This window comes from Schistocerca cancellata, chromosome 10 (genome assembly GCF_023864275.1).
Source record: "Schistocerca cancellata isolate TAMUIC-IGC-003103 chromosome 10, iqSchCanc2.1, whole genome shotgun sequence".
Lineage (NCBI taxonomy): Eukaryota > Metazoa > Arthropoda > Insecta > Orthoptera > Acrididae > Schistocerca > Schistocerca cancellata.
The window spans coordinates 91125832-91150624 of record NC_064635.1 but is presented as its reverse complement, the minus strand read 5'-3'; the positions used below and the strand labels follow the sequence as shown (position 1 = coordinate 91150624).

Below are 24793 nucleotides of genomic sequence, written 5' to 3'. Positions count from 1 at the left end.
GCTGCGCGCAATGGACGTAGGCCAGCGGGGCAGTGTTATGAAATCGGGGACACGTGTCTGCCCTACCGTGGAACCTGTACCGTGAAACCTGTAGTCACCATGACAACTGTGGACAACAGAAACCGTATTGTTGACCACCTGTATACCTACGTGCTTGTCTTCCCGGATGGGGATGGCTTCTTCCAGCTGGATAACACTCTGAGTCACAAGGAGAGGACAGTGCTGCTGTGGTTTGATGAGCATGATAGTGAACTCACGTTGTTGTCTCGACCACGTAATTCGCCCGATCTCAACAGCGAGGAAGCTATCTGGGACACTATAACACTGCAGATCCGCCCCAAAAAAACGACCGTCTTGAAACTCACAGGAATTGAGCCACCTGTGCGTAGACAGCTGGTGCGACATATGTCTGGAAACCTGCCAAGGGCTTGTTGTATGCCTGCGACGCAGAATCGATTCTGTACGGCATTCCACAGGCGGACTAACACGTAATACTGCAAGTCGCCATAATATTTTGGTCAGTCCGTATAAGCTCACTCCATTTCATGATGAACTGTGCTCTACTTCAGTATCAGCTACACTGAGGTGACAGAAGTCATGGAATACCCTCTAATATCGTATCGGACCTTCTTTTCCTCGGTGTAGTGCAGCAACTTCACGTGACATGAACTCAACAGGTTTTTGGAAGTCCCCTGCAGAAACATTCAGGAATGCTGACTCTGTAGATGTCCACAATTTGCGAAAGTGTTTCCGGTGCAGGATTTTGTGCACGAACTGACCTCTCGATTATGTCCCGCAAATGTTCGATGGGATTTTGTCGAGTGGTCTGTGTGGCCAAACCATTCGCTCGAACTGTGCAGAATGTTCCTGAAACCAATCACGAACAGTTGTGACCTACTGACACGGGACATTGTCATCTACAAAACTTTCATCGGTTTTTGGGAACATGAAGTCCATGAATGGCTGAAAATGGTCTTCAAGCAGCCAAGCATAACCATTTTCAGTCAATGGTCATTTCAGTTGGACCACAGAACCCAGTCCATTCCATCTAAATACAGTCCGCACCATTACGGATACACTGTCAGCATGCACAGTGCCTTGTTCACAACCAGGTCCATGGTTTCGTGGGTCTGCGCCACACTCGAACCGTACCATCAGCTCTTATCAAATGAAATGTAGATTCATCTGACCAGGCTGCGGTTTAGTTCCAGCCGATGTGGTCACGAACCCGTGGAAACAGCGGCAGGTAATGTGGAAATGTTAGCAAAGCCACTCGCGTCGGTTGTCTGCTGGCATAGCCAGTTGACGCCCAATTTCGCTGCACTGTGGTAAAGGATTAGTTCATCGTACGACCCTGAGCCGTGGTAAAAATTGCTGTTTTGAAGAGCGCGCCGCAGCTCGTAGTGTGAAGCTGTCGCCCTCCGTTTCTGGCGGTGGCGCCGCTGTGGCAATCGCAGCTTTGGTGTCTCCCTCTGGTGGGAAAGGTTGCCTGTTCACGTGTATTTAAGGGGCGCTATGAGCTCGCCAGTCGGTCAGTCTGGTTCAGACTCTCGTCCCCAGCTTGCTAGTCTGTCTCTCGTCCGCATTGGTTAGGCAGTTAGTGTCTGTCTGTCGTTCGGAGTGTTAGTATGTCTGTCGTTCGGATCAAAGCCGGCAAAATGAGAGTCTTTCCAGACTTGTCAGTCTTGAGCGTCGGCGCATGTGAGGTCGCCACGTGAGTCCAGTGGGCTGCGGCGTATAGCGAGGAGTAGTGACTTCGCGGTCGACACGAGAGCAACAGGAGTCAAGCCACGACATCGGTCTGGGCGGTGCGAGCTGCGACGCCGTGAGACGGGAGATCGGCGCGCCTTCCTGCGTCCGTTGAAGCGGCTGGCAGCGGACGGTTCGGGAGAGCGATTTCGGGGTGCTGCGCCAGGTCTTCTCGAGAAATCGCAGTTTATTAGAAGTTAAGTGATTGGTGATATGTTGTTTGATTTACTCTTGTTAAATTCTACTTGTTTTCTTGGCGAGGTCACCACCCGTTTTGCTTTGGGGTCGTCGCACCATTCTTCTTCGTTTGCCCACCTGCGGGAAGGTGGTTGTTTATAAATTGGGTGGTCCGTTTTTCTCTTGTGGACTAGGAGCGGGTTAGAGCAACCTGCGGTTCGGGTTCTTCGGTAATCTCCTTATCAATCTACCGCACGTTAGTAGCTGCCTCTGTCATGTTTCTCGGATTTAGTGTGTTAAGGAATTTATTGCTTGGAGTGTAACGGCCTAATACCTGAAATATGTTTTGATCTTTGGAAACTTTGATATTATTGCCTATGATCTTGAGAGGCGATATCTGTGTACTGTAGAGCATCTGAACTATTGTTTGGCCAACCTTGTAGAATTTTATATAAGATTGCATTTCATGGGCTTTTATTTGAATGATCATTTTAGTATTCTTAGAAGTTAAAATCGAGTTGCACCTTCGGTGGCAATGTTAATATTTTAATTGTTAGTGTTTTGTACCATTTCCCTCCCTCCTACGGGCGGGGGTTGATAGTTTGCGTGCTTGTGTAAATTGTTAAAAGTTATCTGGTGTGCTGCAGATTTGCTCCAGTGTAGTTTCAGAGGCTGTTGTGAACTGTCGTAACCAAACTACGGATGTGTCAAAAGGGAGCAGCAAGATTCTCTGCCCGAAAGCTCATACAGTCAAAACTTGTTTCTTTCTGCCTCTGAATAAATTGAAACTTTGATATTTAGAGGGTGCTTTTAGGCACTATTAAAGTGAATAAAATTCTCATTTGTTAAAGGGAATTTGGTTATGTTTTCATCAATTACTCCTGGCAACTACTTCCATGCTTACATAGTGTGATTAAATGTGTTAATGTTCTTGATGAATCGCTAGTAAATAAAATAAATTCTTAAGAATATTCTTTGAAAATAAATCACGGTTCATACCCACATTCGTTTCTGCTGTTATTTCAAGCAGTGTTGCTTGTCTGTAAGCACTGACAACGCTACGCAAACTCCGCTGCTCTCGGTCGTTAAGCGAAGGCCGTCGGCCACCGTGTTGTGATAATGCCCGAGATATTCTTGGCACAGTCTTGACACTGTGTATCTCCGAATACTGAATACCCTAACGACTTCCGAAATGAAATGTCCCATGCGCCTAGCTCCAAATACCACTGTCCTTTAAATCCGGTCGTCCGCCCCAAATCATGTTGAAAACATTTTCACGTGAATCACCTGAGTACAAATGACAGCTCCACCAATACACTGCCCTTTTATACCTTGTGTACACGATTCTATCGCCGTCTGTATATCTGCATATCGCTAACCCACGACTTTTCTAGCTTTGCCTGATTCCCACATGAGTTTGGACGTAGTGTGCATTCACACTGGAGGTATCATTATTCGAAATCAGCATTGAGGATAATGGACAGTGGGCTCTACATGTGTAGTGTGCAACTAGCTGAGAATTTGTGCTGGCTGTAAAGCGTGGTTGTACAGGCGAAGCCGGCCGCGGTGGTCTCGCGGTTCTAGGCGCTCAGTCCGGAGCCGCGCGACTGCTACGGTCGCAGGTTCGAATCCTGCCTTGGGCATGGATGTGTATGATGTCCTTAGGTTAGTTAGGTTTAAGTAGTTCTAAGTTCTAGGGGACTGATGACCATAGATGTTAAGTCCTATAGTGCTCAGAGCCATTTAAACCATTTGTACAGGCGAAGCATTTAAGACGACAGTTCACGTAAAGCTGGAAATCTGGATGCGAGTCCCAGTCTGGCGTAAATTTTCAGTATTTGCTGTAGGATTTTTATGAGTGCCTGATTGCGGCTGAGGTCAATCTTTCCCTTACGTCGTGTATACAGGGTGAATCCCCTAAGAGTGGCACTGCAAATATTTTGGAAATGGAAGACGCTATCGACATGCGAATTTCACAGAACTGAACTGTAGGGAAAGGCACGTGTCTGCAGTCATCAACGTTACCTTAATAATGATAATATGTCTGTTGTTTTCATTGAGTTTTGCTTACCGGTATTGTAAGCTATCTGTAAACTTTCAACATGGGAATTCGTGAACTTTGCTCAGAAATTATTCGACTGAGAGAATGTATTACAAAATGTGATTGCGAGGATGTAACTTGAAAGTGCCTATCTCGTTCCCTGTCTGTTTAAACATTCATAATGGCAAGAATGCTGTCTGAATTCAACACTGTGAATCATTAAAGTTTTAAACAGTTAAATTGACCCTGGAAAACCTCAGTGTTCCCTTTTTTATTATTTAATTTGGCTTACCTGTTGCACAATGCAAACACCATGACACTGTTCCTGTCTTGAAAGCGCGTCGCATTTGTTGCACTAAGTTAACTACTGACAATGAGATGTACCTGGTGCAACACGCTTTATTTTTTTAAAAAAAAGGCAAAGGGTACTTTGTTCAGATCAGGATAAGTAAAAATGATAACCCATATTCTGGCGTTGACTTTGGATGCGGACAATGACTTTGGATAAATTATAACATCAAATGTAATTTGTTTTCTGATTAGAAAAGTTCTATACTGAAAAACTATCTCTTTCTTTGCTTCACAGACGTTAATACACAAAAAATTATAGTTCTTGAGTGGACAAACGCAAGTCGTCTTTAACATCAAATAACATGTTTTCAAAAGTGCAACTCGCAAAAACGACATTAAATACTCAACAGTTATTCCTACCCCCAAGTTCAAATTGAAAATTGTGCTTGGCTGTTTATTTTTCCCTATACTCAAGTCTCTGGATGTCTGAACCAAGAATGCGTAACTACAAGCTGAAGCAATAAAGTACAAAATCTGAAATCAATTACCTTAAATTAAATCCTCTTTTATCACTCATCGAAGTAATCGTAACAGAATATTCTTCTCAAAATGCTTCAGTCTCTTTCCTCATATCAAATAACTAATGATCAAACCAGATGTCCCACTTCCTCAGAATACAACTGCAACCGTACCACTCGGCCTGTGGCGTACTCTCGACACACCACTGCCGACAACTGTTTCTCCTCATCTCACGATTAACAGTGCACATCATCTTCCGCACATCTTGCAAAGCAGACGTGGTCCAAGCAAGCCTCCAGGCGACACGGCATCTTTGATGACACTGCGCGCTTATAATTTCAAACAGTACAAAGGCGTTTACACTTTTACGACATCCAAATATTAGAGAAATGCCCTCTATCAGCCAATGAGACGTTCATGAAAGAGCAGTTATTTACTTCCGTTACAAAAAGGGGACAGTGTCTATTCACAGCAAAATTCTAGAAGTATCGTAAATGAGAATGTCAGTGGTTTTCGTTGCAGGAAGTAAATGTAATTGCACTGAAGAGCCTAAGAAACTGGTAAACCTGCCTAATATCGTGTGGGGCCCCTGCGAACACGCAGAAGTGCCGCGACACGACGTGGTATGAATTCGACTAATGTCTGAAGCAGGGTATTGACACCGTGAATCATGCACGGCTGTCCATAAATACGTAACAGTATGAGGGGATGGAGGTCTCTTCCGAACAGCACGTTGTAAGGCATACCAGATATGCTCAATAATGTTTAAGTCTTGGGAGCTTGGTGGCCAGCGGAAGTGTTTCAACTCAGAAGAGTGTTGCTGGAGCCACTCTGTAGAAATTCTGGACTGTGGGATATCGCATTGTCCTGCTGGAATTGTCTAAGTCCGTAGGAATGCACAATGGATATGAATGGATGCACGTCATCAGACAGGATACTTAGGTACGTGTCACCTGTTAGATTCGTATCTAGACGTATCAGGCGTCCCGAATCTCTCCAACTGCATACGCCCCACACCATTACACAGCCTCCACCAGCTTGAACATTCCCTTGCTGGCATACATGAGGTTGTATCCATACCCGTACACGTCCAACCGCTCCAGACAATCTGAAACGAGACCAGGCTACATGTTTCCAGTCAAATGTCGGTGTTTGTGGGCGTAGACGAGGCGTACAGCTTTGGTTTGTATATTCGCCAGGGGTACACGAGGGGGCCTTCGGTTGCGAAAGCCCATATCGACGATGTTTCGTTGAAAGGTTCGCACGCCGACACTTGCTGATGGCCCAGTATTGAAATCTGTAGCAGTTTGCGGAGGGGTTGCACTTCTCTCCCGTCGAACGATTCTCTTCAATCGTAGTTGATCCCGTTCTTGCAAGATCTTTTTCTGCCGCACCAATCTAGCAAATTTGATTTTTTACAGGAGTCCTTCTATTTACGGTACACTCGTTAAATAGTCGTACGGGAAAATTCCCACTTCATCCCTACCTCGGAGATACTGTGTCCCATCTCTCGTGCGCCGACTACGCATAACACCACCTTCAAGCTCACTTCAATCTGGGTAACATGCCAATGTAGCAGCAGTGTTATATTTGTCTTGCACAGGCGTTGCCGACCGCAGCACCGTATTCTGCCTGTTTACATATCTTTGTATTTAAATGTGCGTGCCTATCCCAATTTCTTTGGCACTTCAGTGTAGTATACGAGTCATCGTAATGTAAACATTGTAAACATCGACAGCTGTTTGTTCCATCCTATTGCTGAGACGCTAGGCGAAAACATTATGTTTGTTTACATTGTGTTGTACAGTATGCCGAAGTGGCCGTGCGGTTAAAGGCGCTGCAGTCTGGAACCGCAAGACCGCTACGGTCGCAGGTTCGAATCCTGCCTCGGGCATGGATGTCTGTGATGTCCTTAGGTTACTTAGGTTTAACTAGTTCTAAGTTCTAGCGGACTAATGACCTCAGCAGTTGAGTCCCATAGTGCTCAGAGCCATTTGAACCATCTGAATACGCACTTCAGAAGACAAATACTACTCGTCCAAGCTATTTTTACTGAAATAGAAAAACAGAGTTTAAATAGTATGTTCTTTAAATAATTGTCTCTTGCAGAAAGTACGAGTAGTATAACCCTAAATGGAATTGTAGCTAAATTACTTAACAATATTAGTCCAAATTCCTCAAAAGAGATCACTCAAATCATCCAAAAAATTTGTAAAGGAAACAAGAACAATTGGAATATAAAATTTCGACCTAATAGATCGTGCCCGTAACAGATATTTGATCTTAAAACTATTCTGAAAATTAAAGCAATCAGATCGAAATCAATAGTCTCAGTATTCATTGATTTAACAAAAGTATATGATTCTACACATAAACAATCACTATGCAATATTCTAAAAGAATGTGGACTAGATACTAAAACTCGAAAACTGATCTAACAAACACTGACAGAAACTAAATCAAAAATTAAATTCATAGGTGAGGTTTCGGAACCATTCTTAGTTAAAACACGAATAAGACAAGGAGATGAGATCTCGCCACTATTATTCAGTATAGTTTTAGACGAAGTAACAAAAAAATTGGAAATGGAACTAAGAAAACAAACATTTTGGAAGTCAGTCGAACCAGAAAGAGGTCAAGGAGAGCTGAACGTTCCACAGGTAGCGTTTGCAGATGACTTAGAGATTCTAACGGACAGTGAAGAAATAGCACCCCTCTCTGCCCCCCCCCCCCCCCCCTAGCCCAAGACAAATCGAAACCCTCAAAGAACGTGCGGAGAAGGTTGCCCTGCAAATCTCCTTTGAGAAGACTGAATTCATAAAGACAAATTATGGTGATATCAAGAGAGTCAAACACTTAAAACATCTCGGTGAAATTATAGAACCAACAGGACTTTGAAAAAGAGCACGAAAAAATAGCTTGCAGAAAATCAAGAAAGTGTCCGGACTTGTTCCAAATTTGTATAACAAAAAATGTCTGTCAAAGGGCACTAAAATAAGACACTACAACACATTAATCAATCCGACAAATGCAACCGAGACACTCTCACTAAACCAAAGGCTACATTTACAAGAAATTAAGAAAGTAGAGAGAAAGATTATTGGAAAAATTCTGGGACCACACTGCACACAAGTTCGATACAGACTGCAAACCATAGAGACAACAGAAAAAGTATCAAACATCGCCACTTACGTCAGAAAGAGACGAATGAAGTTGTATGGTCACTGGAAAGATTACCTGGAAACAGATTATCTAAACGTCTACTTGACTGTGTGACATCACTTAAAGCATAAATACCATGGAAAACTGACAAAAGTAAAAACTGACGTAACAAACGCATCAGACAGGGATGCATTCAGAAGCAAAATTTATAAGTGGAATTTTATCCAGAGATGAAACCAAAATCATACCGACCAAAGTGGACCGAAGAAAGAAAGATGACCTTTAGGGAGAAAAACGAGGAAATATTGGGAAAGTGAGAAGAATCTCAAGAAAGATTGACGATCACCTGCTTATCGCTCTCCAGTGGAGACATTCACTAATAACAATAGTAGTAATACTAATAATAATAATAATAAACCCCGTGGAGGCTCGGGAAAAGAATAGGCCTCCGGTATGTTCTGCCAGCCGTAAAAGGCGACGAAAAGAACAAACCACTACTAGGGCTAACCCCTCTTTTAGTGTGATTAGTTGGTTCAGGACAGAACTAAAGAAGCCTCGGACAAGCGCCGTCATGGTTGGGGACGACGTTTGAACACTATGTCCGCCCACAATAGTAACGACACTGCTAGCCAACTGGAAAATGATTTAAATCCAAATAGAGGTGTTTTGCAGGATATGTTTCCTGCAACCACCCTAGAAGAAAAACAAAGACAGAGGATGAGATGGTCAGATGAAGTTAATAGACACCTCATGTTCTGTTATTACCAAGCAACAAACCTAGGAACCAACACAACTGGATACAGATCACAAGTATACACAACATTTATCATCAGATACCCAGAATTAAAAATTTTAACAGAACAACGACTAGCTGATCAGATCCGTGTAATAATAAAAAATAGCAGGATACCCCAGTCAGAATTAGAAAACATCAAACAACAAGTACAACAAATACTGGAACAAAATAATGTGCAATCAGAAGAAGAAGAAAATACAGTAATGGACTCAAACATCCCAGAGCAAACAAACAAAGAACAACACGCATCAATTAAACAAACAGAGGAAAACGAAATCTTAAGACAGCCACCAGAACAAGCAGAAACAGAACTCGAAGTAACACACATGTTAGATATAGAAGAAAAATTTCAGCTGACATATATAGAATACAAAGGCACAAATACAGACATTAGACCATTCTTGCATAGACCGCCAAATAACCCACAAGTCGAAACAACAATAAAATCTATCAACACAATCATACACAACAAAATAAATGAAAACACAACTATGGAAGAGTTACAACTACTGGTTTATATAGGAGCACTCACTACACTAAATATACACAATAGGCAGAGATCAGAACCAACCAACATACAGAAGAAACCCACAAAACCAGCATGGCAACACAGGCTACAAATCAGAATAGAAAAACTGAGAAAAGGCATCGGACAGCTAACACAATTTATAGGAAATGAAATGTCAGAAAAAAAAACGAAAAATGTTAGGTAAAATCTCACAACAAGAAGCGATAGAGCAATTAGATGAAAAGAAGCAGAAATTACAAGCATTGGCCAAACGACTTAGAAGATACAAAAAAAGTGAAAATAGAAGGAAACAAAGCCAAACATTCGAACATAAACCAAAACAAATTTTACCGGACAATAGATAACACACACATTAAAATAGACAATCCACCAAACATAACAGACATGGAACACTTCTGGAGTAACATATGGTCAAACCCGGTAAAACATAACAGGCATGCACGGTGGATACAAGCAGAAACAGATACATATGAGATGATACCACAAATGCCTGAAGTGATAATTTTGCAACATGAAGTCACCCAACCAATTAATTCTACTCACAATTGCAAAGCCCCTGGAAAAGATAAAATAGCAAATTTCTGGCTAAAGAAGTTCACCTCAACACATTCACATTTAACTAAATTATTTAACAGTTACATTGCAGACCCATACACATTCCCTGATACACTTACACATGGAATAACTTATCTGAAACCTAAAGATCAAGCAGACACAGCAAACCCAGCTAAATATCGCCCCATAACATGCCTACCAACAATATACAAAATATTGACTTCAGTCATTACACAGAAATTAATGACACATACAACACAGAACAAAATTATAAATGAAGAACAAACAGGCTGTTCCAAAGGAGCACGAGAATGTAAAAAGCAACTGATAATAGATGCAGAGGTGATATATCAAACTAAAACTAAACAAAGGTCGCTACACTACGCATACATTGATTACCAAAAAGCTTTTGATAGTGTACCCCACTCATGGTAACTACAGATATTGGAAATATACAAAGTAGATCCTAAATTGAGACAGTTCCTAAACATAGTAATGAAAAATTGGAAAACCACACTTAATATCCAAACAAATTCAAATAACATCACATCACAGCCAATACAGATTAAGCGTGGAATATACCAAAGAGACTCGTTAAGCCCTTTCTGGCTCTGCCTTGCTCTCAACCCACTATCCAACATGCTAAATAATAGAAATTATGGATGTAATATTACTGGAACATACCCACACAAAATCACACATTTTCTATACATGGATGATCTAAAACTACTGGTAGCAATAAATCAACAACTCAACCAATTACTAAAGATAACAGACATATTCAGCAATGATATACACTCCTGGAAATGGAAAAAAGAACACATTGACACCGGTGTGTCAGACCCACCATACTTGCTCCGGACACTGCGAGAGGGCTGTACAAGCAATGATCACACGCACGGCACAGCGGACACACCAGGAACCGCGGTGTTGGCCGTCGAATGACGCTAGCTGCGCAGCATTTGTGCACCGCCGCCGTCAGTGTCAGCCAGTTTGCCGTGGCATACGGAGCTCCATCGCAGTCTTTAACAATGGTAGCATGCCGCGACAGCGTGGACGTGAACCGTATGTGCAGTTGACGGACTTTGAGCGAGGGCGTATAGTGGGCATGCGGGAGGCCGGGTGGACGTGGGGCGTGAGGTCTCCACAGTACATCGATGTTGTCGCCAGTGGTCGGCGGAAGGTGCACGTGCCCGTCGACCTGGGACCGGACCGCAGTGACGCACGGATGCACGCCAAGACCGTAGGATCCTACTCAGTGCCGTAGGGGACCGCACCGCCACTTCCCAGTAAATTAGGGACACTGTTGCTCCTGGGGTATCGGCGAGGACCATTCGCAACCGTCTCCATGAAGCTGGGCTATGGTCCCGCACACCGTTAGGCCGTCTTCCGCTCACGCCCCAACATCGTGCAGCCCGCCTCCTGTGGTGTCGCGACAGGCGTGAATGGAGGGACGAATGGAGACGTGTCGTCTTCAGCGATGAGAGTCGCTTCTGCCTTGGTGCCAATGATGGTCGTATGCGTGTTTGGCGCCGTGCAGGTGAGCGCCACAATCAGGACTGCATACGACTGAGGCACACAGGGCCAACACCCGGCATCATGGTGTGGGGAGCGATCTCCTACACTGGCCGTACACCACTGGTGATCGTCGAGGGGACACTGAATAGTGCACGGTACATCCAAACCGTCATCGAACCCATCGTTCTACCATTCCTAGACTGGCAAGGGAACTTGCTGTTCCAACAGGACAATGCACGTCCGCATGTATCCCGTGCCACCCAACGTGCTCTAGAAGGTGTAAGTCAACTACCCTGGCCAGCAAGATCTCTGGATCTGTCCCCCATTGAGCATGTTTGGGACTGGATGAATGGTCGTCTCACGCGGTCTGCACGTCCAGCACGAACGCTGGTCCAACTGAGGCGCCAGGTGGAAATGGCATGGCAAGCCGTTCCACAGGACTACATCCAGCATCTCTACGATCGTCTCCATGGGAGAATAGCAGCCTGCATTGCTGCGAAAGGTGGATATACACTGTACTAGTGCCGACATTGTGCATGCTCTGTTGCCTGTATCTATGTGCCTGTGGTTCTGTCAGTGTGATCATGTGATGTATCTGACCCCAGGAATGTGTCAATAAAGTTTCCCCTTCCTGGGACAATGAATCCACGGTGTTCTTATTTCAATTTCCAGGAGTGTGAATAAGGCTTTTGGAACAGACAAATGTAAGAAAAATAGCACAGTCAAGGGAAAACACACTAAACAGGAAGATTACATATTGGATAACCACAGCGACTGCATAGAAGCGATGGAAAAAACAGATGCCTATAAATAACTAGGATACAGACAAAAAATAGGAATAGACAATACAAATATTAAAGAAGAACTAAAAGAAAAATATAGACAAAGACTAACAAAAATACTGAAAACAGAACTGACAGCAAGAAACAAGACAAAAGCTATAAATACTTATGCTATACCAATACTGACCTACTCATTTCGGTTAGTGAAATGGAGTAACACAGACCTAGAAGCACTCAATACACTTACACGATCACAATGCCACAAATATAGAATACATCACATACATTCAGCAACTGAAAGATTCACATTAAGCAGAAAGGAAGGAGGAAGGGGATTTATCGACATAAAAAACCTACATTATGGACAGGTAGACAATTTAAGAAAATTCTTTCTAGAATGAGCAGAAACTAGCAAAATACACAAAGCAATCACTCATATAAATACATCGGCTACACTACTGCAATTTCATAACCACTTCTACAACCCTTTAGATCACATAACATCAACAGATTCAAAGAAAGTAAATTGGAAAAAGAAAACACCACATGGCAAGACCCGTATCATCTAACACAGCCACACATCGATCAAGACGCATCCAACACATGGATAAGAAAACGCAATATATACAGTGAGATGGATGGATTCATGATTGCAATACAGGATCAAACAATAAATACCAGATATTACAGTAAGCATATTATTAAAGATCCCAATACCACAACAGATAAATGCAGACTTTGCAAACAACAAATAGAAATAGTAGATGACTTCACAAGCGGGTGTACAATACTAGCAAATACAGAATACCCCAGAAGACATGACAATGTAGCAAAAATAATACATCAACAGCTTGCCTTACAACATAAACTTATAAAACAACACGTCCCCACATACAAGTATGCACCACAAAATGTACTGGAGAATGATGAATACAAATTATACTGGAACAGAACCATTATAACAGATAAAACAACACCACATAACAAACCTGACATCATACTCACCGATAAAAAGAAGAAACTGACACAACTAATCGAAATATCCATACCCAATACAACAAATATACAAAAGAAAACAGGAGAAAAAATTGAAAAATACATCCAACTGGCAGAGGAAGTCAAGGACATATGGCATCAGGATAAAGTTGACATTATACCGATTATACCATCAACTACAGGAGTCATACTACACAATATCCACCAGTACATCAACACAATACAGCTACATCCAAATGTATATATACAACTACAGAAATCTGTAATTATTGATACATGTGCAATTACCCGAAAGTTCCTTAACGCAAAGTAACATATACCGTACAGTTAAAAGGAAGTCACGCTTGATCAAGGTCCGCGTCACTTTCCATTTTTGACCAGATATAACGTCTGAGAAAGGAAAGAAATGATAATAATAATACTACTACTAATAGTAATAGTAATAACAGAATGAAACAGAACCATTATAACAGATAAAACAACACCACATAACAAACCTGATGTCATACTCACCAATAAAAAGAAGAAATTAACACAACTAATAGAAATATCCATACCCAATACAACAAATATACAGAATAAAACAGGAGAAAAAAAATTGTAAAATACATCGAACTGGCTGAGGAAGTCAAGGACATGTGGCATCAGGATATAGTTGACATTATACCAATTATACTATCAACCACAGGAGTCACACCACACAATATCCACCAGTACATCAACGCAATACAGCTACATCCAAATGTATAAATACAACTACAGAAATCTGTAATTATTGATACATGTTCAATTACCCGAAAGTTCCTAAATGCAATGTAACATATATTGTACAGTTAAAAGGAAGTCACGCTTGATCAAGGTCCGTGTCACTTTCCATTTTTAACCAGACATAACGCCTGAGAAAGGAAAGAAATAATAATAATAATAATAATAATAATAATAATAATAATCCTAATTGGGAGAATTATTACAAATTTAATGAGGCAAGAAGGGTGCTTTCCAAGCACATAGTTCGGTGTGCTGGTACGCAACAAGTGAATGTTCCGTTCACCGTCCACGCTGGGGACATATAAGCAGCCTCATTAGAGCATTCTGGGACACTGTGTCACAACTGTTCAGGTAGTAAGTACAGATTTGAGGCCACATATTTTCTTAAATTTGACAAGTTACCTAAAAACGGTCAGTGCAGTGTATTGGAATGACTTAAGTTTATTCTGGAATCACAGTTTCAAACAATCATGGCAGAAGAATATAATGAAAGCAACCATTATTTCAATTAACAATTAATTTTATTTTGGAAATTATTCACAATTTCTCACAAAACAAATGCTCCATACAAAAAGGGGTTACAATTTCATTTTGGTAATACAATTTTTGCAATTAAAAGTGAGCTTGATGATGTAAAACTACTTGCATACAGTACTGTAATCGTGCGAAATGTTGCAGGACAGTAAGCTACATGTTACGGGAGATATCTGTTCATAAGGCTGATAACTTTATCATAGACAAGCTCTTTGACGTGGATCGCCCACATGTAGTCGACGTGGTTGAAGGAGTCCTGACTCACGAGGAAGCGACCAATACAGTTCGGTAGTTCTTTGTACAGCCTGTCAACGTCCTGGAACAGAAGACAAAATCAAATTCCAGTGATGATCTTTTTGTTTATCCAATGTTAGGAAATAGTGTGCAGATGAGCATGTAACTGGTGGAATGACGGTAGCGGCTGATATGACATGTGATGGAAAACATTATTTTTCTCATCCATACTTCTCTCACGTTACTGCATTTACTCTTTGATTCTTTTTCTTTGTTCCTTTTTACTTATTTCAGTTTGTTTACTTCTTTTCATTTCTTTTTCCTTTTCTTTCTTTGCTGTCTTCTCTTTTATTTCTTTTATTTCATACCCACTCTTTGATTTTCCATTCAATCTTTCTGTGTTTCATTCCTGCATTCTTTTCCCTCATTTTCTTCGTACTTTTCCTTTCTTTTCTTCTTTCCCTTAAATTCCATTTATTTCTCTCCCAGTCGTTATTTCTCTCTCTTTCTTTCTTTCATTCTTTGTTTTTTTCTTTCTGTCTCTCTCCCTTTTCCTCTTCTGCTTCTTCCTTCGAATGGAGATTGTACACTTTAAGCAGCTTCAGTTGTGCATCTGTTAATTTTGTCTTCATTTTCTTCTCACTTTTAGTTTCTTTTCTTCTCTCCCTTAAATTCCATTTATTTCGCTCTCTGTCTTTATCTCTCTTTCTTTCCCCAATAAAGATGCAATATGTGTGCTAGTAGCGAATTCTAGCGGGGCGGAAAGTAAATGTTTATACCATGGCAGAGTGGTAGATGTCAGCCTAGTACTGTGAAAGAAACAGTTGGATAATAAACGCTACGTTTATCTTGTTCCTGAAATTATTTCAGAAGACAATGACTTTCAGTTGTATTTGTGGATTACTTGAATAAACTCAGTGATTGCTTTCTGATGTATTTTCCAGAAGAAGTTGATCAACACAAATGGAGCAAAGATCCTTTCAGTACACTCCATTCATCAATCCTACAGCACTGAAGAACAATAGCAATTTGTTGATATTTCTTCAGACTCAACAATGAAATCGAATTTCGTTTCCTTATCACTGCTACATGTAGTAGCATGTTTTGAACAAACTTCGTTGGATTGCCATACAGCCATTGCTTTCAGTTATCATTATTCAAGTTTATGAGAACCTCTAAGCCTTCTACATTAGGATTTCAGTTTAAGGGGGACGTTCATGAAATTTACCAAAATATGAATTTTCATTGGTATAAGAACTCTTGGACAATAATTTCCAAAGTTTCAATGATGAAATCGCGTCCGGATTGCCGCTGAAAAGTCAGTTGAAGATTTAGTTAGAGCAGGAAACAAGAAACCAGAAGAGTCTGAATACAAATCTGGGGGCTTCTGAAGAGATGATATAAGAAAAGAAGTTCGATTGAGTTTTGAACTGCATTTCCTATAATTTTTTTTAATTGTATGTATGTTCTTCTCAGAATGTAGGAGAAGAACCAGTGGCTGAGAAGGGATTGAAACACGGTTGTAGCCTACCGACAATGTTATTCAATCTGCACACTGCGTAAGCAGTGGAAAAAACCAAAGAAAAATTTCGAGTAGGAATTAGAGTTCAGGGAGAAGAAATAAAAACTTTTAGGCTTGCCTATGACATTGCAATTCTGTCAGAGACAGCAAAGGACTTGGAAGAGCAGTTGAACGTAATGGGCAGTATATTGAAAGCAGGATATAAGATGGACATCAAAAAGTAAAACAAAGATAATGGAATGTTGTAGAATTAAATCATATGATGCTGAGGGAACTAAATTAGAAAACGAGACCGTAGTAGGTGAGAGAGTAGTGGGTGAGTTTTGCCTTTTGGGTAGCAAAATACTGATGATGGCTGAAGCAGAGAGAGTATGAAATGTAGACTAGCAATGGCAAGGAAAGTGTTTCTGAAGAAGAAACATTTGTTAACATCCAATATACAATTAGGTGCTAGGAAGTCTTTTCTGAAAGTATTTGTATGGAGTGTAGCCATGTATGGAAGTGAAACATGGACGATAAACAGTTTAGACAAGAGGAGATAGAGGCTTTGGAAATGTGGTGCTACAGAAAAATGCTGAAGATTAGTTGGGTAGATCACATTATAGACGAGGAGATATTGAATAGAATTGAGAAGGAAAGAATTTGTGGCACAACAAGACTAGGAGTTTGGACTGGTTGATAGGACACATTCTGAGACATCAAGGATCACAAATTTAGTATTCGAGAGAAGCGTGGGGGTTACAAATCGTAGTGGGAGACCAATTGTTGAATAGAGGAAGTAAATTCAGAAGGATGTAAGTTGGAGCAGTTATTTGGATATGAAGAGGCTTGCACCAGATAGAGTAGCATGGAGAGCTGCATCAAACCTGCCTTTGGACTGAAGACCACAACAACAACATAAACTCTAGAATAATGAATTTTTTACTTTCATTTCTATAAATGCAATAAATGTTGTATCGAGGCTAAATTTTGGAAGTCTGAGTGCAAGCTGGGATGAGAGATTGGGCAAAGTGTTTGGAATTTTGGATGTGTTTTGTATTACGCTTACAGCATTACAAATAAGAAAATTATTAAAATTCTCCCATTCGATACATTCTACAAACTTTATGTGGCAAGCTTATTGTATGCAAATTCCATATTTTATATATATATATATATATATATATATATATATATATATATATATGTGTATGTATGTGTGTGTGTGTGTGTGTGTGTGTGTGTTAATATACATATATATATATATATATATATATATATATATATATATATATATATATAATCAAAGGACCTTAATTTCATATTTGATTAAATTATGGTACAAAATTTCATTGCTGTATCTTCAAAATTATGGATTTGGGTCATCTTTTAAGTAGTACATGTTTATCGTGAATGTTGTCTCTTAAATCTCTTCTAGTAGAGAGAACCCCGGCTATTTTTTTCCTCCTTCTATACAAGGAGATGCAACTTTCCCGCACACAGACACAGCGCTCCTGGCTGGCTGCTCCTGTCGCTTATACTGACCTGCAGTGCGGCGCACCAGTCGTTGTTGCTGTAGTGGAGCGCCACCTTGGCGGTGATCTTGGAGATGTCGTAGTCTGGTGGCCAGAAGCTGCCGTACTTCTCCAGGTTACCCAGCATGCCAAAGTCGTACTGCCGGAAGTGGCCTGTGGACAAACATACAGTCACACCCATACACCGCTACTATAGTCCAGTAACAAGCAAATGGAACAAGTTAAGTCCTAGATGAAAGAGAAAAATCTGTACTGTGTCTCCTATGCAGTGAAGATTACATCGATAATAAAAGTAACACAGATGGATAAAAAAGTGAACCACCCAGAAAACATGGTTGGACGTCATGTAACTTCGTGCATGGACACACCATTGGTGCAGATTTTGATGATTGTAGTTGTTAATGTCTGTGAGACGTATAACGGGCACTAGAGTGCATTAGTGTTGTTCGTTTTCAGTGTTATAACCATGCCTGTTAAGGTAAACTCTTAGGTGATATAAGTCATGGGATAGAGATATGCACATAGACAGATAACGGTAGTATCGTGGTACAAGGTATAAAACGACAGTGCATTGGCAGCGCTGTCATTAGTACTCAGTTGGTTAGTGTGAAAAAGTTTTCTACGTGATCATTTCGGAAATCGTTATGGAATTCAATATTCTGAGATTCACAGTCTCAAGAGCGTACTGAGAATATTGTATTTCAGGCATTACCTCTTATCACGGACAATGCAATGGCCGGTGACCTTCACTTAGACCGAGAGCAGTCTCATTTGCATAGAGCTGTTAGTGCTAACAGAGAAGCAACAGTGAGTGAAATAACCACAGAAATCAGTGTCGGACGTACGATGAACGTACTGTCAGGGACAGTTGGGCAAAATTTTGGCGTTAATGGGCTATGGCAACAGAGGACCAATGCGAGTGTCTTTGCTAACAGCACGACATCGCCTGCATTGCCTCTCCTGGGCTCGACTGTAAAACCGTGTAGTGGTCAGGTGATTCCGGATTTCAGTTGGTAAGAGCTGATGGTAGTGTTAGAGTGTGGCACAGCTCGCATGAAGCCATGGATCCAAGTTGTTAACAAGGTTCTGCGCAAGCTGATGGTGGCTCTATAATCGTCTGGGCAGTCTTTACAGGATACAGACTGGTCCTCTGGTCCAGCTGAAGCTATTATTGACTGGAAACGGCTATGTTCGATTACTTGGGGACCATTTTCAGCCGTTCATGGGCTTCACGTTCCCTAACAAAGAATTCTTATGGATGAGAATGCACCATGTCACCAGGCCGCAGTTTTTGCGACTGGTTTGAAGAGCTTTCTGCACAATTAGGGCGAATGATTTGACCACTGAGATCTCCCGACATGAACCCCACCGAACATTTGTGGGACATAATCGAGAGATTTTGTGCACAGGAACCTGCACCAGCAACACTTCCGCAATTATGGACGGCTATAGAGACAGCATGGTTCAGTGTTTCTGCAGGGGACTTCGAATGGCTTGTTGAGGCCACAGCACGTCGGGTTACCGTACTACGCCAGGCAAAAGCAGGTCTGACACGATCTTAGGAGGTGTCCAGTGACTTCTATCACCTCAGTGTATATCAGGCGGGAACAGCGTCGGATGTTGAATGAATACTATGAAGGACATATAGATGTAGTGTACACGTGTGAGACAGTGTTATCAGCACCTTGCATAGTTCGAAAGACTCTTCATTGTGGGTCTTCACTTGGCCAGCTGGACGAACCTGTCAGTTTCCAGGTTTGTGGGCAGTCGGATGTGAGAGTAGCCAATTGTTGGACTGAATGGGAATGTGTGGACAGTCCTACTGGTAGTCAGTGATGTAGTTGGCCACGTCTGATCACCACAAGGGACGATCGCCATATTGTGCACCAAGTACATCACAGCTCCTTCTGACCAACACTTGCCATCCGAAAAGCACTCCGTGGGACATTATGTGTCAGCATGCGCTATTGGTTGGAGATCATCAACATCTGGACTAGGGAATTACTGTCCCATGTGAAGGCTGCAGTGCCGTGACCAGAAATTGTGAACTGATTATGACTGGTGTCTGTGTTCAGCAGCGAATCAGGGTGGTGGCCAGTGACCATCGTGAGCGGTTATCTCGGCAGCCTGGGGAGACGTTCAATTGTTCCAAATATTTGAGTGGCACAGCTGTGTTGCTCCTGATTTCATTATGTGGAGAGCCATTGGCCATGACTTCACGTCTTGGGTGATAGTGACTGAGGAGACTCTGAATGCATAACGGTACGTCAGGGGCAACTTGAGTCTTCACGTGTTATCTCTAGAGCGACAGTATCATGGCGCCAAATTTCAGCAGGACAACATACGTTCTCACCTGGCACGTATCTGTAAACTGTATTCATGATGTTGAGGCACCCCTGTGGCCAGCAAGATTTTTAATTTTTATTTACACTTCAAGTCCGGTACGACCGAATTGAGGAGCAGATCTCCAAGGTCATGGGACGTGTCAGCATATGAAATTACAACATAAAAGTAATAACAGATAAAAATAAATGTTCATGAACCCGAAAAAAGTCAGTCTATAAATTTAAGTAAATGCAATCAGCAATACAATAAGAATCAGCTTAACTTTTCAAGGAACTCCTCGACAGAATACAAGGAGTGATCCATGAGGAAACCAGTTCCGATTTGAAAGCGCCTAATAGTTTGTAATTCGAGTGGTAGCTTATTGTAAATGGATGTAGCAGTGTACTGCACATCTTTTTACACAAGGGTTAAGGAATTCCGATTCAAATGCAGGTTTGATTTCTGCCGAGTATTAACCGAGTGAAAGCTGCTTATTCTTGGGAGTAAGCTAATATTGGCAACAAGAAACGACAGTAAGGAATATATATATTGAGACTCGTGAACAGGGGTCGAGAAGACGTTCGTGAACTTACACCACTTATTGCCCGAACCGCCAGTTTCTGAGCCAAAAATATCCTTTTAGAATCGATCATAGATCTGTCTCAGATAGATAGTGTGTGGGACCAGCTCAACCGCCACCATCATGGCAACCATATAGCATCCAGGACACGGAGGAAAAGAGACGACAAGTTTGAGATAGTTTGCCTCAGGAAAAGATACGACAGTTCTATGACACCCTTCCCAACCGAATTAGTGCTCACATCCAGGCCAGATGTGGTGCAACCTCGTGCATATAAATGGGCTCATACTGAAAAGTTATTTGGAAGTTTAACTCGCTTTTTAAATTACTGAAAGAGCATCACATGTCCTCTCAACCAGTTTCGTTTCCTCCTCTTCTGGGTACTTCATTTTCTTTGCAGGCAGTGTAGTTCATCGAGCCTTGCATTGCTGAAATTTTGCAGTTCCAGAAGTCAACTGAAAAAAGTATGTGGGCACTGCTGTGTTGAAACTTAGGACCACGGATATGCTAAAGGAAATGATTAACCATTATTGCGATGAAGTGTAGGCCCAAGTTTATCTTCAAGAATGTGGTTGAGTGTTGCCATGGTAAAAAAGTGCACTAGCCTCTCTCATCTGTAACTGGTGTTCATACTGTGGTATCCTGTACTGATACCACCTCACAGGCGTTGTTACACTGGTAACAGAATTGCAAGTATCCGTTCGACGCCGACAGCAGTCGCACAGGATCGGGGGAACCCAATGCTGCTTCCCCACTGAGCCACATCTCCAACAGCTCTGTACCAGGAGCGCCCTCTGCTGCTACGATACTGGACAGCCGGCGGCAGCTGTTCAGCCACTTGAGCCACTTGTGCTTGGAGCCACTGTGCTATGACACCTTTGTTTGAACTTCTTCCTAGTCACATCAATAGCTGGACTTTGTTTCTTGTTACATCATTTGTAATTTGCGTTATCGGTTGGGGATTTGTAGGACTCCCCTTGATACATCCAGGGTGCATTACACAAAGGAAGCAGCTACTCGGGTAGCAGAGTACTTGTGAAGCGCACATGAGGGTGTTTCGGGCTACATGATAGTTTCAGGTACTCTGACGAACACTCTCCAGTCAATGCCCAGCTAGGGAAGTCATATCGGGTTCAGAGTAAACACACTTCAACTGTCAAAATTTTATCAGTAAATTGTCGAAGTACTCTTAACAAGGTTCCCAAATTTACTGTCCTCCAAGATAGTTCTCTCTCTCAAATTATTCCCAGAACTGACTGAAACTCGAACTGGAAAGCTCTGAAATATTTAACGAATCATGGAACGTATATGGGAAAGACAGATTACCGGCCACAGGACGGGGAGTGTTCACTGCAGCTCATTACTACTGTCTAATTTGAGTGGACAGTGAAGTTATCCGGTCGCGTATAACAGGTGTAGGTAAAACCAAGTTAATTGTTCGATGTTTTTACTAGCCATTCGATTAAGGTGTGACAGTTCTATAGTCACTCAAAGAATGTCTATGGTGAGTAGCGCGTGCATTCATTGCGGGAGGCATGGACGGACAGTCATGTGGGGCACTTTTGGACACGTTTTTTGAAAACTGTCTAGAGCGGCTAGTTCGGGAGCCCACATGCAATGGCAATATCTTAGACCTTATGGCTACAAATAGGCCGGACCTCGTCTACAACGTCAGAATAGAAACGGGAATCAGGAACACTGATGTCATTGTAGCAACTATGGTTACGAAATGTAATAAATCGGTTAAGAACGCTAGGAGAGTGTTTCTGCTAGAAATAGCAAATAAACAATTGTTAGTGTCTCACTTAAACAGTGAATTGACATCACTCAGTTCAAGAAAGAAGGCCAGAGAGAAATTATGGGTGGAATTTAAGCAGAGTGTATATCGTGGTCTGGAGAATTACGTGCCTAGTAATTGGATTAAGGACGGAAAAGACCCACCATGGTTTAATAACGAGATTCGGAAAATTCTGAGGAAACGGAGGGTATTGCACTCTCGGTTCAAAAGAAAACGCGCAAATTGTGATAACGATAGCTATGAAGCCATAATGTAGGTGCGCTCTGCTAGGTTGACACTACGATACCAACACCAACGACAGCGCCCTCTAGCCGGCGCTGTGCAGCTCTACGAGCGCCGCTCCAGATTCAGCCCCATTTGATTCCGACTAGACATCCAAGCAAGATTGTTTCTACTTCATGGTGGGCGAGCCACTACAGACTTTGCCTGTGTAACTTCTGTGAGCTTGAGACATCTGGCTTTGCACCTACGTGCTTCTCAGTGCAAAGTTATGTATTCATCTTCTTGCTAAAGTAAAGATGATTTAAATTCACACTGCAGTACTGAGAGTTCTACCTCACTCCCCCACACAGATCCTCTATGACCTCATTTCTTTCCACCATGTGCTTCTATTCCTCGAACATATCTGCATACTCTACACTTCCCGCCGCCTTGATCCCCCTCACCCCCTGGTTGCTCCTCTCCTCTCCCATCCCCGCCCCCTGCCACGTCTCCACTGTTGTGTCCCCCCTACCCTCCATCTCTACACCCTTCATCTCCTTTCCCAATGTGGCTTCCATCAATCCCCCCTCCCAGATGATGCCCTCTCTCCCTCCATTTATCCCTCCTATCAACTCTGATCCTCACCCCCCCCTCCTTTCGTCTGTCCTTTCCCTGGGCTTCCTCTTCCCCCCTTCCATCCTGTTTTCTCCCTGCCTAACCTCTCCCTGCCTCCCTTCTCCCCCTCCTCCCGAGTTATTTTGTATTCCCCTTCTCTGCCTTTCCCCCCCCCCTCCCAGTCGCATCTGCCCAGCACTCCCCACCCCTCTTATGGGTCCTCATCCTCCATTGGCTCTTTTCCCCCCCTTCCCCTTCCTTTTTCCTCTCCTTCCCCCCTTTTCTTTCCCATCATCTGTCCAGTTCCCCCCCCCACACCCCCCCGCCTGCTCTCGGCTGTGGTATGTCATATTTGTGCCAGCTTTTTAGTCCAGTGTTCAAGTGAATGTTCAGTGTGGTTCGTCTTTCGAAAGTGTTGAGAACAGAAATCATGCTGTCGCTGGGTGTGAATTTTATGTCTCTTGCAAACAGAAACCAGACTGTCGCCGTGTTTTTTTTAATTGTCTGCCTATTATTTTACCTGTCTGATTCATATGTATTTTATTAGCATCATCAACCCTTTGTTCTACGTTTTAAGTTCCACGATTTTCCGCCATGTTACCATTTAAGTCTCCGAATTTATCGCCCGTTTTTATTATTTATTATCTTCATCTTTTGAAAACAAACTCTGTAGGCTAAAGAGCGGCATACTAAGCTGCTGCCAGCCCGCCCCCTTCGGGGGGAATCGAAACTCAATAAAGGAAAAAATAATTTCTACCTCACCTGCTCCTCCTAGCTTCCTACATTCGGCCTACCCTTCAGTTTACAGGAGCAGATCCACGCGCCGCCTACCAGGCGGGATACAAAAAAAAAATGACGACAAGCAAAGGTTAGTAGAGTTTTTTGCGTCAATGGAAAGATCTATGCGCGAATCGTACAACAGCTATCACCGTCATACCTTAGAAAGAGATATGGAAGAGAACCCGAGAAAACTCTGGTCCTAAGTAAAACCGCTGAGTGGGTCTAAGGCTTCCATCCAGTCACTTGAGCAGTGCGGTGTGGCAATTGAGGATAGCAGAACAAAAGGCGAAGTTGCATGTTCAGGAAATGGTTCACGCAGGAGAATCGTAGAAACGTACCTTCGTTTGACTATCGGGCACGCTCCCATTTGGACAACGTAGTAATAAGTATCCGTGGCGTAGAGAAACAACTGAAGGAGTTGAAAGCAAATAAGGTGTCAGGTCCGAATGGAATCAGAATTCCCTTATTGAAAGAATACTCTACGGCGTTGGCTCGTTACTTAGCATGCATTTATCGTAAATCTCTAGCCCAGCGCAAAGTCTCAAGTTATTACAAGGAAGCTCAAGTGGCTCCCGTATATAAGAAGGGCAAAAGAACGGACCCGCAAAACTGTAGACCAATATCCCTAGATTCCTGTAAAATTCTTGAACATATTCTCAGTTCGAATACAAAAAACTTTCTTGAGACTGACAATGACAAGCCTACGTTCACGAATCAGAAAGAATCGCTCATGCGAAACTCAGCTTGCCCTTTACTCACGTGATATATTGCTAACTAAGGGTGAAGGGCAACAGGCTGATTCTACAG

The 24793-nt window shown here is 42.3% G+C and overlaps 2 protein-coding genes across 2 annotated transcripts in view; one reads left to right on the top strand and one right to left on the bottom strand.

The window, feature by feature from the left end:
- Nucleotides 1–24793, top strand: part of LOC126106377 (cuticle protein 6.4-like) — a 182107-nt gene that overhangs the window by 31026 nt on the left and 126288 nt on the right. The window lies entirely within an intron of this gene.
- The window catches only part of LOC126106375 (lipase 3-like), a 64500-nt gene continuing 54134 nt past the window's right edge, over nt 14428–24793 (bottom strand). The window contains exons 7-8 of the mRNA XM_049912640.1: nt 17698–17840; nt 14428–14733 (exon numbers count right to left, since the gene is read on the bottom strand). Of these exons, the coding sequence (XP_049768597.1) occupies nt 14578–14733; nt 17698–17840 (299 nt within the window). The 3' untranslated portion in view covers nt 14428–14577. The remainder of the gene's footprint in view (nt 14734–17697; nt 17841–24793) is intronic.